This window comes from Electrophorus electricus, chromosome 16, assembly GCF_013358815.1.
Source record: "Electrophorus electricus isolate fEleEle1 chromosome 16, fEleEle1.pri, whole genome shotgun sequence".
Classification (NCBI taxonomy): Eukaryota; Metazoa; Chordata; class Actinopteri; order Gymnotiformes; family Gymnotidae; genus Electrophorus; species Electrophorus electricus.
The window spans coordinates 4,756,189-4,777,218 of record NC_049550.1 but is presented as its reverse complement, the minus strand read 5'-3'; the positions used below and the strand labels follow the sequence as shown (position 1 = coordinate 4,777,218).

General features: G+C 42.0%; 3 protein-coding genes across 4 annotated transcripts in view; all 3 read left to right on the top strand.

The window, feature by feature from the left end:
* The first annotated feature begins 328 nt into the window (after positions 1 to 328).
* Positions 329 to 2,387, top strand: socs1b (suppressor of cytokine signaling 1b). 2 transcript variants are annotated; one of them, XM_027015775.2, is made up of 3 exons: positions 329 to 338; positions 902 to 959; positions 1,217 to 2,387. In XM_027015775.2, the coding sequence occupies exon 3, from the start codon at positions 1,286 to 1,288 to the stop codon at positions 1,853 to 1,855; it is 570 nt and encodes a 189-aa protein (XP_026871576.2). In that variant the 5' UTR covers positions 329 to 338; positions 902 to 959; positions 1,217 to 1,285; the 3' UTR covers positions 1,856 to 2,387. The 2 variants fall into 2 exon arrangements, with proteins under 2 accessions (XP_026871576.2, XP_026871574.2); XM_027015773.2 differs by lacking the exon at positions 329 to 338 and adding an exon at positions 347 to 731.
* Positions 2,388 to 3,504: 1,117 nt separating this feature from the next.
* Positions 3,505 to 6,991, top strand: LOC113580932 (Golgi apparatus membrane protein TVP23 homolog A). Its single transcript, XM_027015771.2, has 7 exons — positions 3,505 to 3,630; positions 3,772 to 3,851; positions 5,303 to 5,447; positions 5,835 to 5,924; positions 6,215 to 6,337; positions 6,531 to 6,662; positions 6,838 to 6,991. Exons 1-7 carry the CDS (start codon positions 3,622 to 3,624, stop codon positions 6,862 to 6,864), a joined length of 606 nt encoding a protein of 201 aa, XP_026871572.2. The 5' UTR covers positions 3,505 to 3,621; the 3' UTR covers positions 6,865 to 6,991.
* Positions 6,992 to 17,797: 10,806 nt separating this feature from the next.
* grin2ab (glutamate receptor, ionotropic, N-methyl D-aspartate 2A, b) overlaps positions 17,798 to 21,030 on the top strand; it is a 57,827-nt gene continuing 54,594 nt past the window's right edge. The window contains exons 1-2 of the mRNA XM_027015765.2: positions 17,798 to 18,278; positions 18,879 to 19,061. The gene's annotated coding sequence lies outside the window, so the exon portion shown is untranslated. The remainder of the gene's footprint in view (positions 18,279 to 18,878; positions 19,062 to 21,030) is intronic.

Here is a 21,030-nt window from a genome sequence, read left to right as displayed (position 1 = left end):
AAGACGCTGCCTTTGAAAATCGGACTGTATGGTCTTAAGACATTAGTGAAAATACCATAAAACTCTAATACGCTGCTTTCCAAGTAAGAACGCTGAAGAAATCGTGGACCCATTACTTGTATTTCTTTATCATTTTATTTCTTTTATTGTTTAAGATAGAGCTTATAGGTATTTTGTACTTTTAGGTATCAGCATTCATCCCTGTATTCTACAGTATTCTAGTTCATTGGTATGTTGGACTCTGACCTACTGCACTGTTCTAGGATATATTCTATGAGTAAACGACAAAACACTCTGTAAATCGCACTGGATAAGAGCGTCTGCTAAATACCGTAAATGTAAATTTCTTACTATTACATAACTTTGAAAAATTAAGTCCGCGAGCGCTTTAGCGTATGATGCACAGCATAAAATACTGCAGTATTTGCAAATCGAGTCAAGCTGTTATTTTTTAAGACATGCTGTCTTAAGTCTATTATCCGAGACATTAATACGGACTGGTTAGCCTACTATTTACCGCACGAAAACACAACGTTAAAAGAAAACCAGTCTATAGATTAATGAACTTCATCTGTAGGTCAAGTAACCGATCCAGGATTCCTTATAGGCGATTCAAATCGGTGGCTTTCACTTTCATTTTCTCTACAAAGATTTACAAAGGCGACATGCTCTGATGGATCTTTGCGAGATGTAATAACGCAGAGGGAATTCTTACATTTTAAAGGCTTCAGGTTTGTCAAAATTATATTACATTCGGAAACTAAGAGGAACAGCGATAAACCAGATAACAACGGGAGTTGCGCTGGTTCAGCACGGATCGCTCTGAAGTTGATGGCGAAGTTGATCACTCAATATCGTCTTGAATTTGAAAATTCTTATGTGACAACGTTTATGTTCACAGCAGTTCAAATATTACAGAACTCTTCTTAGGCGGCGTCCGACTGGCAGTGTGCGCCTGGGTAAGATACCCTATTTTTTATTGCTATAAAAAGGTATTATAATAATTGGTCCGTACTAACTGGTACATAAATGCCACTGACTGTCCAGTAGCTCTTTTATGCATGATTTATTATGCTATTTTTTCTTACAAATGAAGAAAAACATACAAAAAAGTGTATGTTGCCTTATACACAAAGTGATGTGTTTAGACATGAGCAAACCCCTCCTCCGCAGTAGACTGGGTTCATTTTCTTTGTCTTCTCTCTCTCTACTTTAGTCTTGCTGACCGCACTGCCTGCATGAGCTGGAGCTATGGGAGCGCTGCACAGCTGGGCCCCGCACTAGAATGGTCCAGCACAATGGCCCGGACCGCGCAGCTGTGCCACGGGACACTCTGAACCCAACCGACATTCCGGCCACGCAGCCCTCCCCGCCGACTCACTTTCGCCCCTTCCGCCGGCAGCAGGAGTGCTCGGTGGTGGCACAAGCCATGAAGTACCTGGAGAACAGTGGCTTCTACTATGGCCCACTGGAGGTGGACGAGGCACACGCCCGCCTGGCCCACCTCCCCTTGGGCACCTTCCTCATCCGCGATAGCACACAGACCGATGTCTTCTTCACGTTGAGCTACCAGGCCCCCGAGGGCCCCACCAGTGTACGAGTGCTGCTTGGCGACGAGGGGTTCGCGTTGGACGGTAGCAAGCACGCCTTCCCCTGCCTTTTCGCCCTGCTGGAGTTCTACATTGCGTCACCTAAGAGAAGCCTCAGGAACCCGTACCGTGGGACGTCATCCCAGACGCTCCAGGAGATTGCGCGGCGGGCTGTGGTGCGCGTGTATGGGCGTGACGGCCTGGAAGCACTGCCCGTGAGCGCCACAGTCAGGAGCTATCTGCAGCTGTATCCTTTTGGCATATGAGAGGACCAGGAGTGGGCGGTGAGTTACGCGCCTCTCCTCGTGTGCCCACACATGGGTTAACTTAATAACATGCTGGTACTGAAAGCACTACCACAGGACTTGCTCCTGGCTTCATTCGCCTGCCATGCAGACAGAATATGTTTCATTTCAGTTAGTCGTCAGTACAAAACAGAAACAAATATTTTGTCTGGAACTTAGTAAATGTTGTTTATGCCACATTTGACAATTAGGCTGTAGCATATAATGGTTTCTTTTGAGAATGACAAAGTACTGTAAAAACTAGAACAACTGCTGTATTTTAAATATTTGTACTAATTTATATGTAGTGTTTCTTTATATTTACCAATAAAGCAATGTGGTAATAACAAATATTGTTCAAAGCACATCTTAGCAGATCTGATATGTATGTGTTTGGACATTCTTGCATAGATAAAAAAAAGCATTATTTGCTACCACTGTTATGTTTCAATCTTATTAAAGCAATTTTTGTAAAACTATAAAGCCTCGCTTTGATACACATGCCAATAAATCATATGATCATTGCCCCATTTAAGAGAAAAAGAAAGAGAAACTAGTTCTGCATTAAGACAACTTGCATGTAATATGATCATCCTGTTTTTATTGATTCAACAACCACCTCAGATTTATCTGACACTTTCATCCAAAGCAACTTACATTTATGACTGAGTACAATTTAAGCAATTTAGGGTTAAGGTTCTTGCACAGGGGCCCAGCAGTGGCAACTTAACAGTGGCTTGAACCAGCAACCTTCTGATTATAGGTCAAACACCTTAACCACTGAGCTACCAATGCCTATGGTATTGCTATTTTTATTAAAGTGAGCTCAGACTCAGTCTATTCAGCTTCAGTTAACTTCCTGGGTTAGCAGATGCATTAGTGATGTGAGGTCACCAAGCTCAGCCGGAGTCCAGTGCTAGTGGTTTGGGCCAATAGAAGCTTCCATCTGTAGATGAAAATTGTAATCTGCAGACAAAATGTTGTTGTGTGTTCTTTTCTGGCAAGTAAATGGCCCCATCTGGTGGACAGGAGTATTCCTACAGCAGCTCGAGCAGGTTTTTGTTTGCTGCAATAAAATAACGTATGTCACATCTATTGAATTCTAATTAATAATATTAGTTGGAGACAGCAACAGAGATTTTGCTGAGTGACATTCACAGGTAAAAATAGCAGTATAAATCACTTTAGGTGTGGAAAGAATAAAACGCTGAAAATAAAACCAGCACATACATTTATATTTACACTGATATTTGTGTGTATGTTTACATTTAATGATATTAATGGGTACGTCCGTAGCATACACAGATAGCTCCCATCCCACTTTGAAAAGCTTAAGTAGCCCAGAGCTTTGGTTCCTCAGTAGCAGAACTGAAACATAACGAGATAAATATGGAGGGCGGCATCAAAAAGGTTTGCCCGGGGTAGACAACAAAACCAGGCTTTGTGAAGACATACCCTATCGTCTCACTCCTATTAAACCGGCAATGCCTGTTGAAAAAAAAACCTCACAATAAATCTTTTGTATTTTCAGCGACATCATGTTCCTGAAAACAGTTAATAAAAACCTATTCATTACGTAGCCTAATTATGCAGAAGCGGGGTTCGTCGACGTTTCCACCTTGGAGCCATTTCTCTGTCCATGCTCTAAGCCTACTGTTAGCAGGGTGCTGGAAAAAAACAAACATTTTATTTTATTTTATTTTTGCAAGATACAATTTGAACAAGAACAGGTGGAAAACATACAAAGTATGACTGAGGTACGATGCAGCCTATACCGTGGGCGTATTTGGGATATTTTAACGGACGATGCGTTACACTCCTGTGCGTATTATCCGTGTACCATATGTGCTTATATGTTTGCATTTTTGAATGGATTTTGTTACCTCCCCCGTTCACAGTCACTCTCGGAGGAAATCGAGGATGTGTCGCTTGATTTCGGGACGGAAGAGGAACGTGCGCGGCAAACAGCCAAAATACGGTTAACGACCTTTGTCCTTTCTCTCCTGTCTTTGAGGTGACACCTATAACAGTCTAGTGAGATCAGACTGAGCTGCCCAGAGCTGCCTTTTCATTCCTTCTTTGATATGACTTTAGTGAGTTTTAGATGTTCGGGTAAAGCAGAATTGGTAAGCAGAATTGGCACCAGCAAGCCGAACTGGCAAGTATTTTAATAGTTCTGCTCGTGTGATTTCACTTCATCGTGGGGACACAGTCCTAAAAAAAATCGCAAACTGGAACCACCCGTATCTCGGTCAGTATTGTATTTATATAGTATTGTTTGTCAATTAGTCCTGATTTTATAGCTGTACTAGAGCCGAACAATCTTGAATATTTACTGACTATATTGCTACATATTACAATGTCAGTATGCTCTGCAGCATAAACACACTGGTGAACCCTTTATGTGGGTTCTGTGACATTGCACATCACTGGTATCCCCCAGAACCGTAAAGCAATCAATGCAGAGAATGGAGAATAGATGGATAAAAATCCCTGGGCTGGAAGCCTGTGGTTCCATTAGAGGGGCCTGTTCATTAATACCTTTCTGAGTGATTGTTCTACAATTAATCTGTATTAATGTTCTATATAATTTAACATTTTTATGTATTTATGATATGTTAGAATACATAGAATACATGTTAGAATAAAGCCCTATTGACACAAAGATTTTTTTCTAACAATAAAATGGATTTTTAACATATTGGAATGTTCACTCAAGTTTGATGCACTTTTAAAAACACGTTTATATTCTTTTATTCCACTTATTTTTCATAAATGTGTAGTGGATATTATGCCATGTGATTTTTAACACTGTGAACTAAACAAACCAAACATAGTCAGAGAAAAAGAACCATGCAGACATTTCATTAAGCATTGGAAGCTAAATTAATTAACAAACAAACAAACAAACAAAAACTATAAACAGTGGCTATGTGTAACAAAGGTGCTAGTCACCATGCTATGGTCTCCGTGTCTTTTTATTTAAATTTCTATATCTTTTTATAGCCTGTCTGCTTTAAATAGTACTGAATGCAGACACTGGAATGGTAGCGCTAGACTGTGGGCTAGAAAAAAAAGATTACAAACGTATATATCTAATCGAGGGGACAGTTCACTGTGTGTCATGAGTCAAAACATACTTTCCAGGCTGTGTGAATCTACAGCTTGGGCCTACATCAATCAGCCTATTTTAGCCAATTTAGATTTTTTCTTCTAAACCTTAGGCGGTGTTATTGTTCTTCGGTCTACGGAAGTCCAAAATAATCTGCTTCAAGCACAGCTGTGCGTCAGCCATTGTGAGAGACTGTGTCGAGTGTTTAAAGACATAGCGAAAGGACAGTATTTTGTGCTCTGTTTTGTATGGCTGATGTGCTCTGTTGTTGGTCTGTCATATGCACTACTTTGAGTTACTCTGAGTAACTTCTCCAGACACCCTCTGGCCACTTTCCTTCATCTGTTCTTCCGCATCGGCGCCGTCATCGCCTACCTGTGCAGCGACTGGTTCAGCAGGAGTTTCGCCACTTGCTTCGTCCTGGTCTTGACCTTGCTCTCATGTGACTTCTGGTCTGTGAAGGTAAACAGAAAAAAAAGGTGTGGGATGGAAGAAAGAGAGAGTTACATTTACCTGATGCTTTTATCCAAAGCAGCTTGCAATTCTGACAGAGTACAACTTTAGGGTTAAGGGTCTTGCTCAGGGACCCAACAATGGAAACCTGACAGTGGTGAAGTTAGAACCAGCAACCTTCTGATTGCAACTCAAGTACTTTAACCAGTGAGCTATTGCTGCCACTGTTTTCAAATGTCAAATAGATCTATGGTGATCACGAGGGTGGTGCTGCTTCAAAAGAAGCAAGTGAGCTTAGTGAGTAGACAATGGAGCAGCGCATAGCCTTTCCTCTGCAGTTCTTTAAAGATGGTTTTTCCTCATATCACCCACCCTGTTCCTGTGGTTGGTTCTCAGAATGTGAGTGGCAGGCTGCTGGTTGGCCTACGCTGGTGGAATCAGATTGATGAAGATGGGCAGAGCCACTGGGTTTTTGAGGCTAAGAAGGTAAGCGAGGGAACCTTCAGAAGGTCCTCCTGTCTTGTCTTTTTCACCAAATGATCACACACTCATTGTCTTAATTATCTCTTAGTTATTATAAATAAAACTTAAGGACCTAAGCTGTTGGCCACTAGAAGTTGCTCCTGGATTCATATGCAAATTGACCCATTGCAAATTCTCATGTTTTTTTCTCAGTCTGATTATTGATGTGTGTGTGTGTGTGTGTGTGGTTGTGTGTGTGTGTGTGTGTGTGTGTGTGTGTGTGTGTGTGTGTGTGTGTGTGTGTGTGTGTACAGAACCATGACAATAGTGGTACGGAAGCTGAAATGCAGATTTTCTGGTTGGGGCTGATCATCTGCCCTCTCATTTGGACTGCTTTCTTCTTTACAACACTCTTCTCCCTCAAGATGAAATGGCTGGTAAAGCTGTCTTAGACACACACACACACACACACACACACACACACACACACACACACACACACACACACATACATACATACATGGATATAAGCATACATCTGACAAAAACATAAACAACAGACACACACACACACATACAGGCACACACAAATGCAAATCCAAAGATTCATGGATGTCCTTCTGTCTTCAGGTTCTGGTAGTGGTGGGTATCTCTCTCCAGGCCACTAATCTTTATGGTTACTTGCGCTGTAAGGCTGGGGAACAGGAGACCATGCCCAAAGTAGCATCCCAGTACCTGGGGCAGCAGTTCATTATTCAACGGGTACAATGCACGCACACACACAAGCACTCAAACCGCATCCACAGCTGAACATAATTCATCACTTGGAACCATTGTCTTTCACAGTTGAAAACTCATATACATTCAAACAGTTATGCTGGAGTTTCAATCATGCCTCAAATGAATTTTGTATTTTTGTATCTGTCATTTCTCTCAGCCTGATATCATATTTGGAATACTGTAACCGAAGAGGAATGCTGCAGCTTCAAGTGTGTGTGTGTGTGTGGGGGGGGGGGTGCTTATAGAAAAGCAGGAGACACATGTGTACTGCCCAACTAAGATATGTTGAATAAATGCAACCCTGATATCTTGTTTGTAGTCATGTCTTGTTAGACAGACAAACACTTGTATGTATAATCCATAAAGTAATTCTGTTAATTGCTCACGTGTGGATATTTAAGATGTTGCATGGTTTATAGGTTTTACAGGCATCGCTCGCTGAAAATTCTATTTTGCGAAGCATTTAGGCTGCAGAAGTATTTTTTAATGGTTATTCTCCTAAGATTCCACTAGATGTCACCATTTGCTGCAAGATCTCCGCACTGTTAAAAAAGAGGGTCCGTAGAAAGCTGAAAGCTGAGTGGACCTTTTCTGTTTAGGTTATGTCCTCTGCTTTCAGCCTTCTACTTCGGAATGTAACAGTATTTTGGAAAGGTAAAAGCTTTCCATGAATAATGTGCATCATGGGATATTTTGTTTGGTGATATTCTGGGTCATTTGGGCTGTGTAACTTAGCTTTGGGAGCCAAATATTACTTGGTTTTAGTAACATAACCAGAATGTTCAGCTTTATATCCATTTTTTTGGCCACTGGAAGGTTGGGGGTCTTGAATCATTCACATTTTGCTTTAGCAGGGCTTGGATTTTTTAAATCATATATGCTGGTTTGTAAAAGTATCTGCAATTGAACATTTCTTCCTCAACTTCAGTACCTGGAGCTGATAAAATGTCAGGTGCTTGATAATTCTGCAGATTTGATTGGAACACCCAGCCCAGGCAGGCTACATGCCTCAAACTTTTAAACCAATGACTGACTGCAAAGCCTTCTTCAGTGCAAAATTCTCATCAGGATGCATCACTGAGTCTTTGATTAAGGACAGAATTTAGTGTCAGCTTGTGTAAGCTACTGTGTTTTGGCGAGTAGGAGGGGTGTATCTGGCTCTCTGTCTTTCACACACACACACACACACACACACACACACACACACACACTGTGGATGAGCTGTGTAGTCTGTGCAGCTCCGATTCTGAGACATTCTGGCTTTCGTGACGAGAGTCTACACAGCCTATAGCCTACGTGTTTCGAGTAGTCTCAGAGATCATTCAGCCAGGGGGTGAAATGGCTAGTGCGCTGTTTTCTGCAATGAATCATTTCCCAAAATGTAAACACTTTTTGCTGACCAAAAGTTCTGCCTTTTTTTTTTTTTTGTAAAAACAATACATCTTTCTCAACGCAAAGCTCCCAAGGTCGCACTTAAAGCGTACTAGCATATTACCCACTTTTAGTAGACTATATCATATTGGGCGTGGTCTTGAATCCGTTTCGTTAGGTTTAATAATTTTTTAAATAATCAATGAAGATGCTTGGTCAAAACATGCAGCGAACCGAATAATGCATGTACCGAAATACGTTATAACGTCGCCGACACAAGCCAAATCAAGCGCTATGATGTCTTACATCCCTGCAGGTGTTCACGCCTTGCCTCCGAGTGCACGAGCCACCGCGGGCGTCGCTCTGTCACGAGCTCCGACGTAGTAACGAAAAGTTAAAACCCAACAACCGTCGCAATTCCTATCTATCTATCTATCTATCTATCTATCTATCTATCTATCTATCTATCTATCTATCTATCTCTCTCTCTCTCTCTCTCTCTCTCTCTCTCTCTCTCTCTCTCTCTCTCTCTCTCTCTCTCTCTCTCTCTCTCTCTCTCTCTATATATATATATATATATGTATGTTTAAAGACTTTTTCGTCGTCGTTTGGTCAGATGACCCTGGAGTGGGAAATATCCAGGTCAAAACGATGACCCGACGGTTTCCTGTTTCCAAGTCTCTCTCTCTCTCTCTCTCTCTCTCTCTCTCTCTCTCTCTTTTAACGTACCCTCTCCATCACTAACTGAAATGTATTTTTGTTTGTGCTGTCAGGTTTCAGTGACTAGAGTCAGAAACAAAGTCATATATAGTCAGAAACAAAGTCAGTTTCACACAGTAATCTTTATTAGAGATATTAAGATATATTTTGGTAAATCACTTTAAACATTTTCAGTTTATGCCACCATCTGAGGACTTTTATGCTGTTGTTTTATGCTGTTATTTTGAATAAAAGCTGCCTACAGGTAATTTGTTTTATGAGAGATTCCGAGCTGGAACTTTTTAAAAGCTGATTTGTAATCTGAACGTCATCAAAAAAAAAACCCCAAAAAAACAACAAAAAAAACAAAAACAAGGCAGAACTCTACTGCCATCTAGTGATGCGTCTATTCCCACTTGGTGATATACTACTCTTAAGAATATTTTTGCCACAATTTTTATAATCATGTAAGGCAAGATGGAAATTCTCATACAGAAAAAGGACATCTGTGTTTAGGTAACATCTGAAGGTATGAATGGTATACTGCTGTTGTAATGTTTTATTGATTCCCCCCTGTTTTTGTTTACATTTTGTTGAAGTATTGCATCCAGAGTTAGCTAATAAGAATTCAGTTTATGAGAGAAACATACTTGATGAGGTGGAAGGGCTTAATGGTTGTTTGCAAATAACCAGTGATTGATTCATGTGGTAAATTACTGTGATGATTGTAGTTATTTATATTAATTAGTATTCAAAACGCATACGTCACAGAGTCAGCAAGAGCCAGGAATATCTCTAAATTACAGATAATGATCATTTGATCATCTGTGATGAATGAGTTATGTGTGTGTGTGTGTATAAATGCATACTTTACATGTGTGAAACTATTGCAAAATCTTTTAGTCATCATTCCTTTTTTAACTGTGCTTGCGTGCGTGTGTGCGTGTGTGCGTGTGTGTGTCTTTTAACAGGAATAACAGGAGTGCAACTAACCTCTAAGCAGTAAACCTTCCAAATCGATGAGATTTGGAAGCCGAGTCTTTACAACACAAGCACCTGTCTCCTCTACTGTCCAGGCCGAGGTGGTCTTGTTTGTCAACAATCTGTATGTGTGTGTCTGATTGGGCACTAAGATTGAATGAAGAATAGAATAAAAGTAACTGCCAAGAGTCCCCCCCCCCCCCACCACCACATCCATCTTTTCGATTCGCCTGTCTGTCAGCCCTCTGAACGTTGAATACCCTCTGACTGCCAGCTAGTCTCCTCCCTCCTGCTCTGTCCTCACTGTGCCTTGGAACGCAGGAAAGGAGCTTCTACAGAGCAGTGTGCGTGCGCGTGTGCATGTGTATGCGAGCGAATGTGCATGTGTGTGTGTGTGCGTGTGCCAGAGGAGTAGGAGTTGTCTTTGGAGGAGGCCATAGGGCAAAAATGGGTGCAGTGCTGCTAGGAGTTCATCAACTGCATCTCTCAGACTACTCGCTCCAAAAACAGACTTCAGTCAAAGCTCTCTGGAGTGTGTGTGTGTGTGTGTGTGTGTGTGTGTGTGTGTGTGTGTGTGTGTATTGTAGGGATAATTTGCATCATGTCTGTTTGTGTCTACTATGCAGGGATGCACTTTGTGCATAGGGATTTTGTAGATGGGGCTCCTGCCCGTCAGCTCGTGAATGCGAGAATTCGATTTGTGTGTATGTGCTGCTGGTGGTCAAGCATGTCTCTGCTTGTCTTCGTCACTCAGACGTCGAGAAAAGCGCGAGACAGAGAAAGGGCTGTCGCTCAGCTGGAGTTGGCACTCCAGGAGCAGCAGACCCTGCTGTGTCAGTGTGTGTGTGTGTGTGTGTGTGTGTGTGTGTGTGTGTGTGTATGTTTGTGTGCGTGTGAATGAGCTGCCAGAGTGAGCCAAGAGACCCGCTACACACCGGGTAGAGAGCTCACATTCACTGCCCATATGCGTACTGGAACTCGTCTAGTTTTCCTTACACACAGATACGACCATCCATATGTATGTTGGGAGAGTGAGACCTGTGCAGTTTGTGTGTGTGTGTGTGTGCGTGTGCGTGTGCGTGTGTGTGTGTGTGTGTGTGTGTGTGTAAAAGTATAACCCTAACTGCTACACATACCACTGAGCCTGATTCAAATTGGGACATAAATGGGAACCGATGTCCTGGCAAAAATGAACACCCAAGATTTAAAAAAGGTTTAAAAAGCACATTATTAACTGAGGATCAACCTCATTTATTGGACTTTTCCACACAGCGACAGGCAAAAATATGCACACACACACACCAAATATGAAAGTGAAATGGCTTTGTAATTGTTAAGCTTTGTGTATGTGCTGATCTTTCTGTGTTTTTGTGTGCATAAATTATTTTCATCTGCAACTAGCCTGTGTGTATCCAGGACACTGTGTGTGTGTGTGTGTGTGTGTGTGTGTGTGTGTGCGCGCGTGTTGTGTCAGCGCATGTGTGAGGCCCACGCGGCAGCTCAGAGAGAGCTCACCCAGTGCCAGATCTGCACTGCTGAGCTCATGCGTTCCGCCCAGACCCGTAGTGCTGCGTAGACCTGTTGTGTAGACCTGCCCGAGGTGCCCCGCTGCTGTTCCCAGACCACGCTTTGCTTAACCTACACAGAGGCGGCGCGTGCTAACCACTTCGCATGTTTGTGTGCGTGACCGCACCGGACTCGCACACCTATCAGATAATAAATCACCGGCTGACAGAACATTGTCTGGGGCTAATCTTAATGAACGGACTGACTGTTACAAATGCCCCCACCCCAGCCTCCTTTTCATGGTGAATTTCGGAGGCTGTAAATCATTCAGGCCGACGTCCTCACACCTCGGTGGCTCAGTCTAAGGGGCCGATTTAACGAGCCTTTCGTGAGCCTTGTGAGTAGCCCAGAGCTGTCAGCCTCTTCCTTATTTATCAAGGGAGTAGTGCAGCTGAAGTGCACATGGTGAACTTCGGGAAGTGTGGCTTTTATTATGGCAGTCACAGGACCTCGGGCCATGGCAGAGAGTGTGTCGCTAGTGGCATATTTATTAAACGCTGACAAGCCAACGAGCATAACACACGCACGGTTCGCTCATTTTGTCTGACCGGCCATGGTCTAAGACAGTAGATCGCTTCCTCCCCAATCGCTCGATCAGACGAGCGTCTTTCACGCCTCGTTGTGGGTTTCCACGGCAGCGGACGCTCAAAGTCACCATCTGATTAATCCCATGTGCACCCTTGGAAATTTCTTATCCTGTTCATCTGTGTTTGGCTCTTGTGTTTTTGACTTGGAGCTCTTTAGCTTTTTAAGGTTGCAATGAGCAACTGTATTGAGGCGTCCTGCAGAAAGCTCTGCTTGTTTTTCAAGGCTCGCCCGCCACCGTGTTTTTGATTCAGAGCAGTTTCGCCCACATCTGTTGTCTGCGCTACTGAGATGAAGTATTTCACAGTCGAGATTCATTACACCCTGCTGAATGCTCCAAATAATTATTAAATAGTATTTGCTATGGTCCTGGCTTTGCCAACTGTGTGAGCTTGCTGTCCAACATTACTGTCTAATCGGTAGTAGAACTAAATCAGCAGGTAAACATTCATAAATTGGTTTTAGGCATGCCCAGAGTTCTTACTATTGGCCAGAAATTAAGGTCAGTGTAAGGTACTTTGAGTGTGGCGAACGGGTTGAGCCATTCTTATTGTATTCTTCAGCAGTTACCAATGACTACCAATGCAGGAGATGATAAAAGCTTAACCCTGTTGATTCATATGAAAATCAGCCCACAGTGCATTCTATCCTGGCTTTCAAGGTGTAAACTGTCTTAAGATGATAAATCTGAGCTGCTTTACTTGTCTACATGAGTAAATTTGTACCATGAAGTGATGGCTGTGATTTTGATATTTTAAGGTGATCATCTGGAGTGTCACGTTGAAACTAGTTAATCATTTTGGCCATACGTCTGTCCATATGTTCATAGTACATGGCATAATTGATTGGGACAGTTTGGTGAAGGTCGCCGTGAACTTGAATCAGAGTTTGGTTTTGAGTCTGCTTTAGAGACAACATACTATCACTGTAGTGAAAGGATTTGCTGTCTGTGTGCATTTCTGAAAGTGTGTTAATGCGCATTTGAGGTGTATGTGCACCTGTGTGTGTGTGTGAGTGTGTGAGTTCACACATGGGCATTATGAGGTGTCCACCCATTGGTGCGTTCCATTGTTATGGTAGGACGGGTGGGTAAGCATGGAACTGCTTTATGTAATGCACCAGGGCCTGTTTGATAACAAAAGTGGCGACACTCTGAAAAGTGGGTTTCCATGGAGACAGAAATTTCCAACATCATTTTTTGTTGGAATACTGAGGCAAGCCTCGCTTTCTTTCCTCATTCATCCATTCATTCATTGTTCATTTTTACACAGTTGTTTATTTGCTTTTTATTTTGTTGTTATTTTGTTGCCATACTGAAAACTTTGCTTAACATGTTTTGAAATAACGTTTAATATGTGTAAATACATGCGTAATATCAAATATTTAGTATGAGTGAATTGTCTGTGTGTTTGTTTGTGTGTGTGCGTGCGTGTGTGTGCGTATGTGTGTGTTTGTGTTTGTGCGCACTTTGTGTGATTACACCTGGGTAATATGTGTTTGCAGTTGTAAGAGGGGCTAGTCTGGGAGTCAGAGATTGTGTGCTTGTGTGTGTGGACAAGAGCTGTCGTTTTTTTTTTTTGTTGTTCGTTTGTGTGTGTGTGTGTGTGTGTGTGTGTGTGTGTGTACGTGTGTATGAGCAGATTGTCCTCATTAAAAAAAAAGGAAGCAAAACTCACTTGCTTGTTTTTCGATCTCAGCAATGTTGCGTAATAGGTCTTTTGCTGATTCGTTACATAACGCAGGTCCTCCGAGTCACACCCAGGCTGATGCTGGTGAGGCGTGCCCGGGTCAGCTTCCTGGCCTGGCCAGTACTGCTGCATACAGTGCAAGGCAGAGCGAGTCCATCCAGGGTCATACTCCATGCATGCCTGGGCCCTGAAAGGAAAACATGTGTTAGCTGTTTTTAAATGAGTGTTGCAATTTTATGGTATGTACATTGGCAAGCTATTAAGACTAGCATGCTAAACTGGGAGAGCAGGTCGCATACAGTGCTTGTGACACCGAAGTCATGGATGTATGCTCCTAGGGAGCATACACACTGTCATAGATGATAAGTTGTTCTGTGTAAGACTGTCTGCCCCATGCTGGAAATGTAATGTAAAAATAAAAGCGCTTATAACAACTGAAATGATTTGGAGAATTTGGACCAACATTTGATTTACAATTATAATGCTCACCATCTCTCTTTGCAAGCATGTGCACACACAAATGGTGCCCAGTCAATAATGATTTAAATGTTAAAAAATTGACACAGATCCAAAGCTCCAAAACTCTACACAATAATACCATATTCCTGCTTTTTTGGCAGGTCGCCAAACTCTAATTCCCATAGTGTTCCCTGAGCTGCCGTGATCCTATGAGTTGTAATAAGGTAGCTTCTGCAACTACTATATACATTATATGATTGAAAAAATAAAAGTTTTATTTGAGAAAAGGTTTTAACAGGAATTACTGCAGCTCTTGGTAAAATGTCACCTTTTAAAATGGAGTTTAATAGAATTGGGGCAACTGGGAAAATATAATATACCCCATATCTGCGCTGTGGATAATCAAATCATATTTTAAAAGATCTCCTTCCTCTATATAGTCAGTATTGGCCACAGAAACATCCATACAGCTTCCTTTTCAAACCCCATTTGGGTTGGTTTTGGTTGTTATGTTGTTTGTGCCATTGTTCTTGAAATTGTAAAAGAAGCAGATTTCCCTCCAGCATAAAGTGTAATGCTATATGTGATTAATGTTCAAAGTGTTAATGTATCTGTTGATGTAATGTTAGGTAGTAGGCTAGTGAGCGTATCAGTCATAGAGCAAGTCATAGAGCTGTACAGTTTGTAGAGTGAAAGGGCGAGGTTATGTAATGAATTGTCAGAGTTATGTATAACAGACACGCTGTGGGCAAATTGATACTTAGTTCATTTTCTGGATTTGCTGGGTTTGCTGGATTTGCTGGTAAGCCATATAGCAGAGCACCAGTGGAAGTTTTTTATCAGCAGATCCAGAGTAATCATGTGATGATTATGTAGTGTGAATGGATAGTTTTACATGTTATGTCTATAGAGATTTAAAACTACATATAACAGACATACATCTGTTCCATTGAAATCAGTGCAAAAACCTAGATGGAGTAGAACTGATTGCTGTGGATATCAGAGGGTTAACAATTAATCCTATAAAAATGAATATAGCTATGTAATATAACTATTTCCTATATAGGGAGTAGGGTTATGAGATTTTCTTACTAAGCTTTATGTTGTGATTAAATGTGGATTGGCAATGATAAACCTCCATAAATCTCCCAAATATGTATGTATAACAACTGTGTTAGCCAAAGCTGTGAATTTGGGCCTATAGAGGGTCAATAGGAAAAGGTATGAATGGAGCACTTTATTAGTACACACATCCGAATCAATCATTTGCTCATTGTGCTGTCAGCAGTATCGAATGTAGCAATACACTGCTGCCTGAATGTCCATGACCTTTCTATCAAATCTATGTTTTCGTACTCCACCGTAAATACATGCAGAAATGTACTGACCACCATTAGTCACAATCAGTAACTTCAACCATGCTCAAAATAAACGCAATGATCTTTGGCCACATCTTACAGCTGTAACACACAATGGTGTGCATTGATCTCTGTATTGTGAAGTGTTTGGAATTCTGGAGTACGGCTACAATGGTGTTATCCCATGAGGTCTTCTTCCTGGACGACGGTCCGGAGCTGTATTCCAATAAAGCCTTCAAATTCCCCTTTGCGTGCAACTCCCTTTGTGCCCTTATCCCAATATAACAGAAGATTTCTCATATATAAGACAGAACAAGAAGCTTAATATTACTAAGAATAATCAGGGTAAACAGGAACAGGTGTAGTTAAAACTTTGGGGATTAGGAATTCTAGGAAATGCGGTCCTTGGTGGGTACATCAGGACCAGAGGATAACAGATAAAATGTTTGTTACACTACTGTTGGAAACAAAATCAATAAAAAGTTAACATTATTGTGTGATCAAAAAAATGTTAATAAGCTCTCGATACATTCATCACAAATTAAGTTTGAGAACATGCTTCGTTAAGGGGGCTGTCAACTTGTCCTAAAAATAATGCAATGGGTTACAAGGTGCAGTTTCCCAGAGGGACTGGAAAAAGTATGTTTACGTTGGAAATTTTTCAGTTCAGCTACTGAATCAAGCAATCACGGAGTCATGAAGAGGTGATGGGTGGGTTTCAGTGGGTCCAGATGTGACTGTGGCTGGATCAATTGAGTTGACCCTCAGCGGACCTCTAGCATCATTGGCATGGCCATGAATTGGGGTCAAGGTGCGGTTCCTACAATGCATTTTACAGTTGTAGTCCTGACTCCTGTTCTCTGATCATTTCTGAGGTGCAGGTCTTCAAACAGGTAGACCTACTTTGTGTCTGGTGGTGGTTTTCCCAGTGTGGGCCATTCAGTACCATTCACAAGCAGCAGTAAGGCTAACAATCCAAATGTTCACATTTGTTCTGTATACTGCAGGTCACACTGGGCATTAATCAGGGGCAATCAGGTGCTTGCTATGTCATCATTAAATGAAGTTGTGTTTCCTGTGGTGCTCTCCTGCTAGGGACTTCCATTCTTTGGTTAGAATAATCTAGCACTCAGTTTGATTCTAATTTGAGAAGCCATTGCATCATGTTCCTGTTGTTCTGCCTCGCCTTGTTGTGCTTTTTGTTTTTGTTTATTGTGTCAATAACACAATATACGTATTGTATATACGTATATCCTATGGCATATATACTGTATGTATTTCCATGTTAGTTGTTAAGGACTAAACTGAATACACTGAATACCACACAATCACTCTACTGTGTTCATCCAATGGAGACACGGGATTTATACACGTTTGCTTTGTTGTATATTCCCAGTTGCAGGTCTATTATATGCATCTGTAATTTGACCTTGATAAATCATTCAGGTAGGTTACATTTCTGATGCCTCCAGTAGCGCTGTAAATATAAATACAGGTGTGTCCGCATAAAGTTATTTTTGCCCCGGAAGTGCTGATTGATCTCATGACATCTGATTAAGCCATTACAAATCAAAACTGGCCTAATTGTATTATTTGGGGGATCACTCTCAAGCAGATCTTGAGACTTGCATTACACAGCTGGCACCGTCTGACTCATGTCAGTAAACCACCAATTATCAACGCAAACTGAGTTGGCAAAATTCACTTTGATCAGTGAGACAGACGCGATACGGTTGAATATTGTGGAATATTGTGGATTGAACTATTTAGCTTCCTGGCAAGGGTTATTGCTTTTCATGTTGCTCCTCATGTTGCTGTCTTGCGAGGGTCATGGCTTGAAACATCGAGCGGGAAAAATTATTTATTTACAGAAGCGTCTAAATTATGATTTACTATGGCTCTGACGCTCTTGGCTTATACGTTGCCATACTTTCCACAGTTTTGACGCGCTTATCGAGTGAGCGGGATGTTTATGGTTTTCGTCATTATTTCAGGCTGTAATGCAGAACTGTGCGGGGGTGAGAGAGAGAGAGAGAGAGAGAGAGAGAGAGAGAGAGAGAGAGAGAGAGAGAGAGAGAGAGACTGACTGACTGACTATAATCTAACCTTTACTTGAATCAGAGCGACGATGTGCATCCGAGACCTTAATGGGCTAGAAAGTTGAGGCGGTTACGATTCCTAACGCGATGTATAATGGAGGGATTTGAATATCCCCTCCCTAATTTAATGAATCTGACCCTCCTTACATAGACAAATACAAACGTTCATCCGCCTTCTAGATCTCGTGTTTTATATTTTGAATGAAAAGGGAGTTCGTTTGAGAGAATCAAAGTCGCTATCTGGCGCGCAGCGCGTGGGAGGCACCGGCGGGTGCACTGGCACGTTCAGGAGGGAACGCGCTCGAGACAGTTTTTGCCCGCACCGGTTGTCTCGAGTTCAGTCGACGCCGTCGCAGAGGACCTGGACCCAGACGGGTCTCATCATCCGTACCGACGCGCAACTTCCCCGCGTCGTCTCCTGAAAGGCGCAGAGGGTGCACATTCGCCGTGCGTGCGTTTTTCCCTCGAAAGGATGTGATACTGACGGAATCCCCCCCAGAAGGGGCGCGCGGACCTGCTCCACTGCGGATCGCACTTAAAAACCATTTTAAAAAAATAATAAAATTCTGCCTTGACTCGTTATAGTTTCTCTGAGCCAAAATCACCAGACGTGTTTGGTTTTTTAAACCCCTTTCCCCCTTGAAATCCGAGTAGAAATGATCGCGGTAAACACAAGGACACTGGTGGATTTACGCCGCTGTAGACGTTCAACTTGACGGATTTAATCCAGAAGACACAGGAAACGGTGTAATTTCAGACTAGAATGTGGGAAATATTGAAAGAACACACGGGGTAAGTTCTGCTATTCTACAGTGAATAATATTTCTCACAGAATATATGTTTGCCCTTGCTCGCTGTCACTTAGCATTTAATACTACATGACGGAAGGAGACTCACAACTTCTTGTAAATGAAACTGTTGGCCTTATTTTGAAAGAAAGAGAAAAAACAACTGATATTTCTTAAGCCTTGATGCGCAACACCTGCTGCGCGAGCGCCCTACATACGGACAGAAACCCGCGCGTGAGGGGAATACCACGCATACCGGCGGTCATTTTAAACCACCAAGGCTTGCAGCTCACCTATTCAACCTTGATCTTTTTTATTCTTGTTTAAAGTCTTTCGGTTGTATGTTGCCGTTATTCAGACTCTGTTGATCAGTAGGCACACGAGTTGTTGTTGTTGTTGTTGTTGTTGTTGTTTTTTAGTTGATACAAGACAACACCGGTGAGGTATTTTGTTGTGTGAGAGGGGCATAGCGATCTGTGAGCCTTCCAGACCTCTATATTTGCTGACAGGGGTGTTATCGGAAACGCCAGAATACGAGAAGCGTCGACTGTGTTTTGCAAATAACATATAACACAGTATAAGGATTGTGTTTGCTTCTTTTCAGACCAACTTCAAACAGTTACACTCTTGGCAAGGTGCTTTGAGAAGATCCGAAAATGCGCCGAGGAAAGCGTCTTTTTTGTCCGGAGATATTTGTGGATGAAATTAAGAAACTATTACCGATTTTTCAAAATGGCACATTTAAAGGACGGAGAGTTTTCTTCCCTGACACCTCGTGACACTCAAGGTAGGCTCCGCATTAAATATTTCAAGTAGGGTGTTCAGTGAGGCTGGTGGTGACACGATCCGACAGGGGGAGCCGTTGTTTCGCAGCTCCCACCATGATCGTAATAGGGGACATACAGTTTTTGGATGCAGTCACGTTGGCCAAACACATTTTCTGATATTTTCCTCTACCGTATAAGGCTAAGTATGAACGAAGTCTTTCCTGTATTGGAATATGGAGGCATACAGACATACACACACACACACACACACACACACACACACACACACACACACACACACACACACACACACACACACACACAGACAGTTTGGTAAAGTAATTATTTTCAGGCTCGAATTACCGAGAGTATATTTTAGGCAGCAAGTAATAGCTAAATCTTTCTTTTGCGCTCGCTCTCTCACTCTCACTCAGTCTCATTCACTCTCACTCACTCACTCTCTCTCTCTCTCTCTCTCTCACTCACTCTCTCTCTCTCTCTCTCTCTCTCTCTCTCTCTGTGTGTGTGTGTGTACGTGCGCACACACATTTTTGTAGTGAGAGGAAGGTTTTGGATAGGTGACCCCTCGGCCTTCTACACAGTTAAATTCAATAGTCCGCCCACAAACTCCTCATTTGCTGTGAGACAGTCAAGCTCAGTGGTGATGCTCGCCAAACAGAACACAGTATCTTTAAGCCATGATTCTGAATTATGAAATGTAGAGTTTGAAAGGTCATCAGAACTGTTCTGGATACTTCTAGGCATATGTTAAGAGAGAAGGTCTAAATCTCTCCCACACAAGCACTCACGCAAACATTTACTCATGTTGGCAAAAAAAGGAACTTTACTGCGCATTGCTGAAATTTTGAGGTAGAAAAAGTGATGAAGTTGTGTATGTATGTGTGTGTGTGTGTGTGTGTGTGTGTGTGTGTGTGTGTGTGTGTGTGTGTGTGTGTGTGTGTGTGTGTGAGAGAGAGAGAGAGAGAGAAGCAGGCTTGACAATCATGCTTGATTTTTCAAGGGCAGACATGTCTCCAATCAGACAATTCAAAGCTAGGTCTAATCACAGTGAGACTTAAGGCAAATTAAGGTTTAGGCAATCCCCCTCACTAATGCATTTGAAGTAGCTGTGAAGTTACCTTAAAATCACCTTAGCTACACACTACCAGCACCACCTCCACCCCAACGTAGAAATAGAGTTGGAGAGCTCCATGTTGGGTTTCTCCATGCAAAGTGAAGGGTGTTTTACTTGATCACTCTCTGACTTTGCTAATTACAGATGTTAGTGAGTATAGGAAATGAGAAAGTTACAGGGGCAATGGAGCACAGTGCCTCTCTGTGAGTTCCTGCTGTGGGCATTGAGGCGTGCAGGGTTTTAAACCCCATAAACAAACACTGCACCATTAAATGAAAATAATTAAGCAATTAGTTTGACGTTAATGAGCCTACTTTGGATTAGGCCTGATTTTTGTTTCTTTGAAGGTACTGTATACCAGTGAGTATAAATAAATGAATGGCTAATGGCTTGACAAGTACATAATCATTTAGAATTTATCCTGTGAGGGGGAAAAAAATGAATGAAGTTAGGATACGCTTCATGATGACATTGTAGTTACTAAACTCTGGTTTGTTGCCATTATTATTAGGTTATATGAAGTGACAAGAATGCACTGGAAAAAAAGCAGGGCACATTCAAGCAGCATAAAGTTAAAAATAGCCCAGACCTGATATCTAAATGGGGAACTGTTTTGTAAAAGGTATGAGAATACATCACCCTGTGACCCAGTATAGTAACTCCATCTACTGAGCAGTTACACATTTCACACACAGCGGTTGCTCTATTCATAGTGGCCATGATTGAAAACTTCCAAAAACTTTCTGACTGAGCATGTTGAGGTTCCATAACATGAACTGTGACGTATTCGCATGTTCTTGTTACCTAACAGAAATGGTTCAGTTATCCAGTGGTTCAGATATCAGGTCCATTTC